Raw genomic sequence first — 13,699 nt, forward strand, 5'->3', positions numbered from 1 at the left:
AAGGGTTATAACTGAAAAATTTTCATAAGTCACATTTTTCAGGGCCGTTGTAACTTTGCATGGTCACTAAATGAACTGTTATAAGTCAAGGACGATCTGAATTCAGAATTCCTAGCATCTTTTTAAAAATCTTTTAACGATTCATTATTGTTTTGTTAGAATGATTTAATTGCTATGGTCCAATCAGATTATCATAGGATAATTTAAAGATAATTTAAAGACAGTTTCTTTAAAGCTAGTAGGCAGGTAATTTGTGAGTTCTCTTACACATTTTAAAGCAACCTCATGTCTTCAGACCTTGAGTGCTGCACAAACCTAGAAAAATAGCTGTAAAAATATAGGAGAAAACAAATGAAGTCAATAGATTAAATACCTAGGAAACATATTAAGTATTTAGGAAAATAACATGTTCTGTTAGTGGAAAATGACTGGACTTCAACTCCCAGAATCCCCCAGCCAGGATCCTGGCTGGCGAATTCTGGGAATTGAAATCCAGACATTTTAAATTCGCTAAGCTTGATGAAAAGTGAACTATAGCATCAGGGATTTTGAATGGAGCTGACTTGCTTTCTCCTGACCTCATATTTCCCTGAACAGCAATATGATGTGGTCTTGTCTGATCTGAATCAACCAATGCTTGTTAGCCAACTGAAGAGCAGAGGCAGCCGTTCTGATGAGCCCCGTGTGGTGCATCTCATCCCAGAACTTTGCTACATGACAGGTAAACCAATGTAATTGGGCTCATCCAAACTGTTGTTAGCATTGGGACCTTGTTTTTATTAATGGTGACTATGATCATGATTTATCACTTATTGCTTGTTCCTTGTGTCTCCAACCACACTTGGCTAATAAAGAATTCTATTTTATTCTATTTGGCCAATTCTGCAGTATTCGAAAATTAAGAGATGAAGTTTCTGGTCAAATGAAAATTTGAATATAGACAAGATCCAATTCTGTGTTGGTGACACACCCAGATTTTATCTCGCAACATTATCCTGGGACATGTATATTGGCCTTCATTCATGAGAATATAGACAGACCATAAACATTTTGGTTGCCTGGCAATCGGCTCACCTTTATGGCTGATTGCCATTCTCACAGTCATCCGATCATAGAAGAGAAGAGAAGAGAAGAGAAGAGAAGAGAAGAGAAGAGAAGAGAAGAGAATAACCGAGTTGGAAGGAACCTTGGAGGTCTTCTAGTCCAAGCCCCTGCTTAGGCAGGAAACCCTACACCACTTCAGACAAATGTTCTCTTCTTAAAAACTTCCAGTGTTGAAGCATTCACAACTTCTGGAGGCAAGTTGTTCCACTGATTAATTGCTCTAACTGTCAGGAAATTTATCCTCAGTTCTAAGTTGCTTCTCTCCTTGATTAGTTTCCACCCATTGCTGCTTCTTCTACCCTCAGGTGCTTTAGAGAATAGCTTGACTCCCTCTTCTTTGTGGCAAACCCTGGGATATTGGAACACTGCCATCATGTCTCCCCTAGTCCTTCTTTTCATTAAATTAGTCATACAGTACCCAGTTCTTGCAATTGTTCTTCATATGTTTTAGCCTCCAGTCCCCTAATCATCTTTGTTGCTCTTCTCTGCACTCTTTCTAGAGGCTCCACATCTTTTTCACATCGTGGCGACCAAAACTGAATGCAGTATTCCAAATGTTGCCTTACCAAGGCATTATAAAATGGTATTAACCCTTCACGTAATCTTGATTCTATCCCTCTGTTAATGCAGCCTAGAACTGTTTGGCTTTTTTGGCAGCTGCTGCACACTGCTGGCTCATATTTAAATGGTTGTCTAGTAGGACTCCAAAATCCCTCTCACAGTTACTACTATTGAGCAAGATACTACATATACTGTACCTGTGCATTTTGTTTTTCTTGCCTAAATGTAGAATCTTACTTGTGATCTTGATTTTTGATGGGTTTTTTTGCCAGTTTCAGGCATTTAAATTCTGGTTTCTGGCCAAAAGCCCCCATAAAGTAAAATCAATTTGCTTAACAAAAGAGGTTGTAAAACCAGAACCGGTCATTTGTTGACCTGCTTAATGATTGCAATGACTTATGACTATAATTCCCGGCTCAATTGCAGTCATAGGTCATCTATACCAGTATTTCCCCTCTTCAGAAAAGACTTAAATCCAGCAGCTGAAAATCTATTAATATGATGGATGTAGTGGCAAAATTATATAACAAATGTCTTCTGTTTAGACAAAGCACTGGACTATGACAAATCAGAACACTGGAGGAGCAAGTAGTTTTTAAATACAGTTACTCCACAATAACCTGAATATTGATCTTAAACAATTTAACAGAAGATTATATTGAACAGCATCACTTCAAGCTTGGTTATTTTCTTGCAGACATTTTATTACCCAAACTAGGTGACATCAACTTCAACCCCGAACAACAAATATTCTCCTGATCCTCAGCAGGATCAGGACCTTGGAGAGTTCCCTGCAGGTGACTTACAAGCCGTATTAGACCTCTGATCAAGAGAGCTGTTGTTCTAGCATCTGCCTATGACCAAGTGAGACCTCAAACAGGCTTTGAAGAGTCAGGATTTTGCTAGAGGGACAAGTGCTTGCTGTGACTTTAGAATTAAGAGCCTGACTCATGTTTGACTGGGAAGATACTATGGAGGAGTCATCTGAGTCTGAGCTCTCGGATGAAAGGAGAAGATCTCAATTATCTTACAGCATGCACCTGATTTTAAAAACCAGACCTGGTTAACACTTGTATAGGAACCCCCCCCCCCCCATAAAATTCCAGGCCAGACTGAAGGAAGGTTGTAGCAAAGCATTTTTGGATCGGCATCAGGAGTTTGGCTTCACCTTTATCCTCTTACATCCTCTGGCTGGGAATCCCAAAGGTGCTTTTTCCCCCAAAATACAACTGGACTTTCTGGTTTTTGTTTGAAGACGTTTCGCTTCTCATCCAAGAAGCTTCTTCCGCTCTGACTGGGTGGTGGGGAGTGGAGTCAGAGCGGAAGAAGCTTCTTGGATGAGAAGCGAAACGTCTTCAAACAAAAACCAGAAAAACCAGTTGCCTCTTGAAAAAAAAAACACCACCTTTGGGACAACCTGGATGATTGAGATTCTCCATAGATACTCTGGGTAGTGACAAAAGTAGATATTGGAAGCTATGCTTGAACTGGGAAGACCCTCTGGGTTTGGGCTGAAATGACATGATAGCTCTAATTCTTGGTTTTCACCATTCTTATGATCCTCTGTGCCGCATACTGGTTTAGAGATGAGTAAAATACGCCCCCCCCCCGGTCTTTTTTTTTTAAACTTTAGGGCTTAGCAAACAGGCAACTTCAGACTTTCGCTTGATGAGAGATCTCGCTCAACACACTCACTTGCCCCCACAGCAGAGACATCAACGGCTGTCTAGACTTGCGGACAACATTCAGAGGTATCGTTCTATCAAGATCGGTTGGTGTCACAATGTCTGATCCTAATGATCAGGCTCCATGAATTCCTAAGTTTATATCTTCCATATTTTGTCTTTTGCTCATTATATTTAGTCAGGGGTGTCAAACTCAAGGTTCAAGGGCTGAAATCTGGCCTGCGGGGTGCTTAGATCTGGCCCGCCGAGCCACCCTGGAAATTGCGAAGGACTGGCCCATGATGCTTCTGCTAGCGAAAACGCGGGACTCCCCAGCTCCGTTTTCGCTGGCAGAACACTTGGGCCGCCACAGACGTCCCTGACTCGAGTTATGTCGAGCTGTCCATGCCCACCCTGGGCACACCCATCTGCCCCCCCCCCCCAGATCAAACACAACCCTGATGCAGCCCTCAATGAAATCAAGTTTGATACTCCTGCATTAAAGTAATTGGATATTTAAGAGGAGGCATCAAGTTATAAAACAAGGTGTCTCCATTCTGATTGCAATTCACATATCTATCTGAATGATCCCTAGCAGTGATAATTTTGACCCATTGTTGATTTACAGAACAGTAGGACTCTTTTTCTAAGGCTGCAGCCTCTCATTTCCCGTTTATGGTCCTGGAAGGGATCCAGATGGGAAAATGGTTTAAAAGTATTTTAAATAAGTCTAAGAACAGATAACACATCTTGTTTCAGGAAATAATTATGGTTATGTCCTGCTTGAATTGACATAAGATGACAGTTGATTTGATGTTTTAGAAAACCAGGACTCAATAATTGTAATTATGATGGAGCAACATCATTCATGTCTCCTGCGAAGTGAAGTCCCACTGAATTCAAGATTCAGTTCACTCAATATATACAGATTTGCTTCTTCATTGTTAACCACTAGATGGAGTTAAAGTATCATCAGTTTTCAGAACACAAGAGCTCTAGTCTGAAACACAAAAGAATAGTTCCAGTGGAATTCCTTCAGTACTGAAAAATACTCTCCAGAAATGTCTTATGCTTATTTTTTCTTTGTTTAAGGTTATAGATTAGATATATACCCACTTTTAATTTTGAAGCTCAGCATACATTATGTAGGGGTCCTTCCCAGGGGTGGGCTTCAAAAATTGCAGCAACGAGTTCGCTGCCTCGTTGCTGGGTGGGCGTGGGTCGATCTCCTGCACCACGGGGGAGGAGGGCGTTTTTTGCCCTCAGCAGGCTCCGGAGGCTTTCCTCGAGGCTGGAGTGCTGGAGGCCTGTTTCCGGACTTCTGCAACCTCCGGTAGGCCCGTTTTCCCACTCCCCGAGACTCTGTGCGGGCCCTGCACTTACCTGGCATGATGAACAGGCCATGGGGAGACTCCTGGGAGGGGCGGGGTGGGCATGGCCAGCCAGGGGTGGCATTTGGGGTTCACCGAATTAGGCAGAATCCTAGCTAGAGGATCGCCCGAACCCCCAGGTACCCACCTCTGGTCCTTCCTATTTTTTTTTTTTTTTACCTAAACAGCTCATCCGGAATGGCTGGTTGGGTTGAAAGAAAGACTACCTCAAAGTCACTCTGAGAACTTCCTTGGTTGACAATGAAGCCAGACATATGCTGGACATTTATGATGAACAGTTCCTAAATTTCTCTAAATACTGGGATTTCTTCTAGCTGCCATTTTCTCCAAGATAAACTAGGACTGGGCCACAGTTACTTATCACTTAAAGAAACCTGCCCCGATTTAGATGTCCTCTGGGCTTATGGAGGGCAGCGTGTGGCTCAGCGGTTAAGATACTGGGCTTGTTGGCTGGAAAGCTGGTAGCCCAGGTTTGAGGCAAAGCTCCACGCGATGGGGTGAGCTCCCATCCTCACCCCAGCTCCTGCCAACCTAGCCATTCGAAAGCATACAAATGCAAGTAGATAAATAGGTACCACTTTGGTGGAAAGATAGCATCCTTGAGTTAAATTCCCAATAGAGTGCTTGAATGTCTTAAAATAAAATATTGCTGGTAATATTACTTTTATATTCTGATAAAAGTCCCACAAAAAATGAAAATGGTCAGGTTTTGCTTCTCGGTAAAGCAATAAATTCTAAGCAATTCCAAATTCTAAGCAATAATTGAAAAGTATACAAAGCTTCTTGATCCAGTTGATTGGAGGACTGTCATTTTCTTTCAGAAATAAAGACGCTCGCTTAGAATTAGAAAATTGGGGGTTGCAGATGGGATGCCAGGCTTCCTTGACTGGACGTGTGATCTCCTCAGAAAAAATCCTCATGCAGAATGAGGCAGTAAGTAATACAGGCTTGTTATCCCTGTCATCCATCCTTGAGCTGACCTCCGAGAAAGAATCTGAGGAGTCATCCAAGGGAGACACCAGATCATGCAATGTGATTTGCAGAATGTCCTTCCTTCAAAGCCTTTGAAATTTTTTCCCTCCCCCTTTTTTCGGAGAGCTACTTTTCAGTTACTGAAGTCTTTGTGCTTTTTTTGTGTTCCTTCCTTTCCCCCCTGCAGTTTTCTCCAGTGAACTCCGGGGACTGGTTCCGGGATTTGCGCAATATGAAGACAATCAGCGAGACTCGTCTGGAGAGATGGCTCGTCCTGTGTAATTACAACCACAGGGATCTGACCCATAATTTTTTGAACTGCTTGAGAAGAGTAGGAAGTCCCATGAATTTTCATATTGAGTATCCCAGAATGTGAGCTGTGTTGAATTAATTCTTCATTCCTCAAGGCGTTTTAATTGGCCTTTTTAATATGCACTTATCAGGCATTTTAAACCTAGGTTTCTAAATAAGATAAACATTTAGGTAAATTTTAGGAGAAGGACTGGCTGGCTGGCTGCTTGCTTTTGGCTGTACACTGGATAAAGGGGCTTGGCTTTGTTGTTCCATAATTCCGTAATGAACCCATCCAGCACATCTAATCAGCCGGTTCTGACCTAGGTTTCCAGAGAAAGCATAAATCACAATCTTAGTCCCCAAATCCCTCATTTATTTATATGGCTGCAAATTATGGTCATTAACAGTCTGCAAGGCTTCACAAACAGTCCATGAAGGTTCCAACAGATGTCTGCTCGAGTTGCCACAGTTCTTCAGGGGAATGTTGTAAGCACCCACCTTATCTCCCTTGGAATGCTGCCAGAGACCTAATTGCCAAATGCAGAGCAAGGCCAAATTTAGCACAGTTAAACAGAACGTTTCAAAGCTTGTACGGACCAGATGAACTAATTGCTTTCTGCAAAAGCTCACGTCCTGTTCGCTCCTCTTTTATGTCTTATGGGAGGGGCCAATTGTCTCCAAGCCTTACTCCCAAGTCGACCCTGTTTTTTTAATTACTTTTGCCTTTTGGCAGCTCTGCGCATGCGCACGCCGGGAACAAGCTCCTGCTGTTCTTCTGCCTCACTGATGTCAGATTCTGGAGGCTCTGAATGCAGCAAATAACTACCAGACGGCCTTTGTCCCCTCTCTGCCTCTGACGCAGAGCCCTCGTCTGAACCTTCCCCAGACTCCAGGACTGGCCCATGTCCCTCCCCCCCAGCCCTCACTGTCCGAATCTGCTGCCAGCTCTGCTGGCCGCTGGCTGGCCACAACACAGCCACATTACTTACCCTCATGCTACATTGGCACAACCTGAGTTGGAAGGGCCTGCAGAAAGAACCCTCATAAAAATCAAGATGGCAGTCACAGCTATGTGATTGAAACCCCCACTATTTGGTGCATCGCAATGGCCATCTTGCATAACTATCATAGCTTGAACCAACTTCACCAACTGAGGGAGTCCATTTGTGCTTAGGTTCCTGCTGATACTTCCTCTTTGTTGGGGCAGAGAAGTTAACACGGAGATCGGTTGTCCTGGCTCCAGCTACAATTTGCATCTATCAGTGAAATTCAAGACTGATCACCAAAGGCAGATGCTTTAGACCAGAGGTGTCAAACCCAAGGCCTGCGGGCCGGATCCAGCCTATGGGGAACTTAGATCTGGCTCATGGAGCCACCCTGGAAATAGCTAAGGATTGGCCTGTGATGCCTCTGCCAGCAAAAACGGAGCTCAGTGAGGCCGCACACGGTTTGCCTGCGCTCCTTTTTTTGCACGCAACGCCCTCTTGCAGCTCTCTGCCAGCGAAAATGGAGTTCGGGGAGGCCAAGCTCCATCTTCGCTGGCAGAGGTCTGCAGGAGGATGTCGCGGCCAAAACTGGAGCCTCGACGAGTGACATCAAGCTTGTCACACCCACCTGGCCACCCCCACCCCCAGCCTCCCAAGGTCAAAACACAACCCTGATGCGGCTCTTAATGAAATTGAGTTTGACACCCCTGCTTTAGACTGACATTTGTATACTTAACGGGGGCATCTTAAGCATCTTATTTCAAGAGTAAATTAAGCTTTAAAAAGAAATGAGCAAACAGTTTTACTCCCTTGTAATCTGTCTCTTTCCTTTTAACCCCTCCCCCTTTGCCTCACAGCTGAAGCTTTCTGTTTGGTCCACACCAAAAATACATTCTGACTAAAAACATATAGATGAGATCAAATGAAATAGAACATGGTTCCTTGGCTGCTGTGTATTTTAGTTTTTATAAGCTCTAGAATTGTTTTTATATTACATTAATCCTGTTTGCTGCTCAGAGTTACTTGTTCAAATGGGCGGCCATATAAATTGCATCAATAAATAAAAGCACGACATAAACTAGGCAGCAGCCCAGCAGCCTTTTAGAAACAGATACAATTACAAGCCAATTAAAAAGCCTGGGAAAATAAAAAGACATGAAATAGACGTTGATGTGAAATTATCCTTATCTGAAGATCACGTTGCTTTAAAAACCAGGCTTAATGGAAAATGCTAATTCAGCTTGGACAAAGAAAGTATTTTAATTTATGACCGTTTAGTTGGTGCCATGCTTATTACCTGTTTCTATAAATTACATCACTGTAGACCAGTATTTCTCAACTTGGGCCACTGTTAAGATGTGGACTCAACTCCCAGAATTCTCTAGCCAGTATGCTCACTGAGGAATTCTGGGAGTTAAAGCGCACACGTCTTAGAGTTGCCAAGATTGAGAAACGTTGCTATAGATCAGGTTTCCCTCACAAGAAAGTAAAATATAGATCACTAATAGCCTGCAAAAAGGTTGACTATATGAATAGGATGGTGTTGAACTTCAATCTACATTTGGCATTGCATCTTTGAGAAGCAGATAGTGTACTGAAAAACATGCTTCGCCCTGTGTCCTAAGATGTCAAGACGTGTAATGTTTTCTAATATGTTCTCATTTTGGTCTGCAGTGTGCCAATAAAAGAGGGTCCCATGTCATTTGTGAAAGTCCTACAACAGCACGTGAATCCGGAGCTACAGCTGGTATGCATGCTGAATTGATAAAAATTGCTTTTGAAGTGTATTCAGTGGAGAAAAAGATAACGGCTGATTATCCAGATCACTAGAAGGAAATTCCTGAAGGATGGTCTTTCCAGAAGAAGCCATTTTTCTTCTTAGTTGCAAAGTTGTGTCCGACCCATCGCGACCCTGTGGACAATGTTCCTCCAGGCCTTCCTGTTCTCTACCATCCTCGGGAGTCCATTTAAGCTCACGCTGACTGCTTCAGTGACACCATCCAGCCACTTTATTCTCTGTTGTCCCTTTCTTCTTTTGCCCCCAATCGTTCCCAGCATTAGGCTCTTCTCCAGTGAGTCCTGCCTTCTCATTAGGTGGCCAAAGTATTTGAGTTTCCTCTTCAGGATCTGGTCTTCTAAAGAGCAGTCAGGGTTGATCTCCTTTAGGACTGACCGGTTTGATCGCCTTGCAGTCCAAGGGACCCACAGTGACAGGAGTCTTCTCCAGCCCCATAGTTCAAAGAGAAGAAACAATACAATTGGCCAAAGTAGAAACATAGAATTTTGCATGGTTATGATTAAATTTGGTATGTCAACAGCTGTTCCTGTATCCTGATATGGAAGCTTCTTTTATTTCCAGAATATTCTGGAAATAAGTCCAAAGGAATAGAATCAGAGTTGGAAGAGTTTATAAGTGAACCACTTCTATTTGGAATGGTAGAGTGATTTGAAAGTTTTGAAAGCAATCTGTCTCAGATTTCTTAGAAATAGTCACAAACAAGATGCAGGAACATTAGCCACAAGCTGGAATACTGGGCTGCTGTTTCCAACAAAGGCTGAACCCAGAGCAGCTACGTAAATCTCTCACAGGCAGTTGGTTGCAATGAATCAGGTCTCACCGTTTACACGATGAGGAGCCTTATTGAATGACGATGCTACGCTTGACACGCCATATGTCGAGACCTGGGACTTGGACGGGGGGCAGGGGGTCACGCCTCATCATCTGACTGCTCCAAAGGATCAGGAGATGCTTGTGGTTGATGAGCTTCTTCAGATGAATCATGTCTTGAAAGATTCCTGAGGTTGACAATCCACAAGCTCAGCTATGACAAGAGAATCTGAACCATAGCTTATGAAGCCATGATGGATGAAAAGACAGCATTGTAGGGAACAGGTATGCTCACAAAGGGATAAGGGATAAGTCTTCCCTCCTTGAATGGTTCTGCTTCTCTTGTTTCTGTTTCTAGGTATTATGTGTACTGTCTTCCAACAAGAAGGACTGTTACGATTCTGTGAAAAAGTTCCTGAGTCTTCACCAGCCTATCCCTAGCCAGTGTGTGCTTGTCCGTACATTGTCTAAACAAGGAATGATGATGAGTGTGGCTACAAAAATTGCTATGCAGATCATCTGTAAGCTTGGAGGGGAACTTTGGGCAGTTGAGATACCAGTAAGTAATACTTTCTATATACTGTAAGCTAAATATTGACCATGTCATGGACAAAAGCAGGGGTGGGCTTCAAAAATTTCAGCAACGGGTTCTCCGCCCAGTTGCTGGGTGGGTGTAGCCTAGTTGGCCTCCTGCACCACTGTGGTAGTGGTGGGATTCAGCCAGTTCGCATCTATTCGGGAGAACCGGTTGTTAACTTTCTAAGCAGTTTGGAGAACCGGTTGTTGGAAGAAATCTCCTTTTGTTCTTTTCCACTTTGCAGGGCTGATCCTGTAAGGAAGGCAGGAAGGAAACATTCTGGTGTTGTTTCTAGTCTAATCTTTATTGCCCTGCTTACAGAAACTGCCTCTCTGCTTAACCCTTACTACATTGTAACAGCTAAAGCGAAGCACCCATCGACATGAGTGACATTGAGTTGGCCATGCCCACCCAGTCACATGACCGCTGAGCCCCGCCTACCCAGCTGGGCAGAGAACCCATTGTTAAATTATTTGAATCCCACCACTGCACTGTGCATTTTCTCCCTCCCCAGGCCTCCGGAGGCTTTCCTCGAGTTTAGATTAAGATTTTTGGTTAGGCCTGAAATGATTTACAGTCAATCAAGCAATGGTTTGTGATTTTGGTGTATCTAACAGCAGGAACTAAATCCTTCCCACTCTAACACATGCTGCTGAAAATAAGAGAGGTGAAAGAGTCAAAAATGTAACAAAGCTCAGGCATTCCACAAGCTTTAAAAACACCCTTTGCACCAGGCTCAGGATTTCAGTGCAAAGAAAAGAAAGATGTCTGAAATCTGTCCCGTCCTGCGATAGTCGTGTGTGTGTGTGTGTGTGTGTGTGTCCATCTATCTCTTGACATGTAAAACTATTTTGTGATCATCCAATCTGTCCTAAGAATTCTACACAGCATGTCATGCTTTTGTTCTCTTGAAAATGTCTTGACTATTCCTTTCAAGCAGGAAATTCCAAGAAGTGGAGGTGTGATATTGACTGTACATCTACTGTGTTTCCCCGAAAATAGGACAGGGTCTTATTTTCTTTTGACTCCCGAAATAAGCCCTTAGCCTTATTTTCGGGGAGGTCTTCTTATTTTTGAGGTGCAGGAGGCGGCGAGTGTGGTCACCTCATGGCTGCTGCTGTCTTGCAATTTTTTTCGGGGAGGGCTTATTTTAGTGCATGCGCTCAAAAGCCCAATTGGGCTTATTATCTGGGGAGGTCTTATTTTCAGGGAAACAGGGTAGGAAATGGAATGACAATGCAGGTAGTCCTTGACTTACAACAGTTCCTTTAGTGACTGTTCATAGTTACAACGGCACTGAAAAAAGTGACTTATGACCCTTTTTCACATTTACAACCCCTGCAGCATCCTCATGGTCACATGATTGAAGTTCGGACACGATCAAAGTTGGGACATTTGGCAACTGAGATATATGTTTATTGTGGCTGCAGTGTCCCAGGGTCATGTGATCATCTTTTGCAAACTTCTGACAAAGAAACTCCACGAGGAAGCCGGATTCGCTTAACGTGTTACTAACTTAACAGCTGCAGTGATTCACTTAACAACTGTGGCAAGAAAGATGGTAAAGTGAGGTGAAATTCACTTTACACCTTTCTCGCATAGCAACATAAATTTTGGGCTCAATTGTGATCATACGTCGAGGAATACCCATATCTGCAGCTTATATTTCGTTATCTCATTTATTGGGAGAGTCTTCTAATTCTATCATGCAAGTTTTTAAAGAGATTACTGTCTTTAAAAGACTCTTTTTAAAGCCTCAGCTCAATTTTTTTAATTTTTATGACTTCACACTAATTTAAAATCTATAGTTTTTCCAGTGCTTTGGTCTCTAATGTAAATACTTTTAGTAACACTTACTATTTTAATATACTTCAGTTTTTTATGTACTTTTCTCCACTGTTCTTTTTTTATGTACAGTAAGTGTCCTTGATGGGACTTTTAAAATGCAGTTTTCTCAGATGCTCTTTTTAAAGCAAAACTATACCCCACATCCAAAACTATACCCCAGATATGCCATTTTCAGAAATATACTCTACGCTTTGAATATGTCTTTTTGCAGAAATTTGACCAAATATTAGTCCAGCATACTTTATTAATAAAGTGCTATTATTCATCCTATGATTCACTTCATTTTGTAAATTCTCATCTATAGAAGCATATGGATAATTTTTCTTATCAGACCACTGAAGGAGGAAAATTAAGGCAAGGTGCTACTGTTGCTTGAAGCTTCCCTACAAGTTCTTCCATGCCACATAAAGATTCCACATTGAATTTCCTGTCCAAACTGTGTACAGCTAGTCCTCAATATACAACCGTAATGGAGCCTGCCCATTAAGCAAACCAATGGTTCCCTATGGGTGCAGTTTTGCCAAAAACTGAAAGTAAATGCATGTTTTCAGGAAAACCATCATAAAATGCAGTCACATGACCACAGGATGTGGCAAATGCCGGTAAAGGTGACCTTGCTGCTGAGTGCCCAAAGTTCAGTCACATGACCACAGGAGGTGCCCAGACATCAGAACTGTGAATCCAGGTTGTAAGTCCCCTTTTTCAGATCGGTCGTAACTCTGTGCTATGGCCTGCCAGTGGCCAGTGAAGCTGGCAGCAGATTCTGACAGTGAGGAGGGTTGGGGAGGAACATGGGCCAGTTCTGGAGTCTGGAGAAGGCTCTGATGAGGGCTCTGTGTCGGAGGCAGAGAGGGGGCCAGGGCCGTATGCCAGTTACCAGCTAGCTTCAAAGCTAGACATCAGTGAGGCAGACAAACAGCTGGAGCTGTTCCCAGTGTGTGCTTGCACAGTGTTGCCAGACGAAGGGAACAGCTGAAGAACAGGGGTTGACTTGGGAGAGGAAATAAAAGAGGAGCGAAAGAGGAGTGGAGTTTGCAGGAGACAATTAGTTTGCTTAATTGGTTAGTGACTCTCCGAGACTCCTTGCCAAGTTTTGCAGATATTGGCCTGTCAGCTCTCCAAGCCAGATAAGGTCTGTGACTGTAAATCCTTCTTTGAGAGACTTTGCAGGCTATGAATGAGCAGAATTCACTGTAAATTAATAAAAGGGATTTTTGCCGGGACAAGGAATTTGTTTCCTGCTCTTGGGAAGCCTCAGTTGGAACACTCTGAGCAGTTGTTAGGGTGTAACCAACAAGTTGGGTAGACAATATATTGCACAAGGCATGTTATGTATCTTTAAGAGAGGAGATCTGCTAATTAGTAGATTACAGCATATAAATTGCAGCTGATGTTCTCTCTCTCTCTCTCTCTCTCTCTCTTGCTTGATGTATGATAACTGCTGTCTAACTGTTACTACTGTTGCTACTACTTACTGTGTGTAAGTTATTGGACTGTTTTTCTCTGTGTATGACTTTTTGGCTGTGTTTATGGATTTTGCTATATTCTTCAGAAAGTAAAGTTTATTTTTGTTACTTTACTATCCATTATTCAGTGTGGTTGCTTTATATATCGCACGCTGCGTATACTTTACAGGGTTGCTCTGTTATAACCTCGACCTGGGGTTCATTGCTAGTGCTTAATCGCACTAGTAC

General features: G+C 42.8%; 1 protein-coding gene across 1 annotated transcript in view; it reads left to right on the forward strand.

The window, feature by feature from the left end:
- PIWIL4 (piwi like RNA-mediated gene silencing 4) overlaps window positions 1-13,699 on the forward strand; it is a 41,823-nt gene that overhangs the window by 16,284 nt on the left and 11,840 nt on the right. The window contains exons 10-15 of the mRNA XM_081950695.1: window positions 598-721; window positions 3,299-3,416; window positions 5,542-5,653; window positions 5,880-6,064; window positions 8,647-8,719; window positions 9,939-10,139. Of these exons, the coding sequence (XP_081806821.1) occupies window positions 598-721; window positions 3,299-3,416; window positions 5,542-5,653; window positions 5,880-6,064; window positions 8,647-8,719; window positions 9,939-10,139 (813 nt within the window). The remainder of the gene's footprint in view (window positions 1-597; window positions 722-3,298; window positions 3,417-5,541; window positions 5,654-5,879; window positions 6,065-8,646; window positions 8,720-9,938; window positions 10,140-13,699) is intronic.

The sequence above is a fragment of the Natrix helvetica genome (assembly GCF_964273705.1).
Source record: "Natrix helvetica genome assembly, chromosome: 4".
NCBI classification, from domain to species: domain Eukaryota; kingdom Metazoa; phylum Chordata; class Lepidosauria; order Squamata; family Natricidae; genus Natrix; species Natrix helvetica.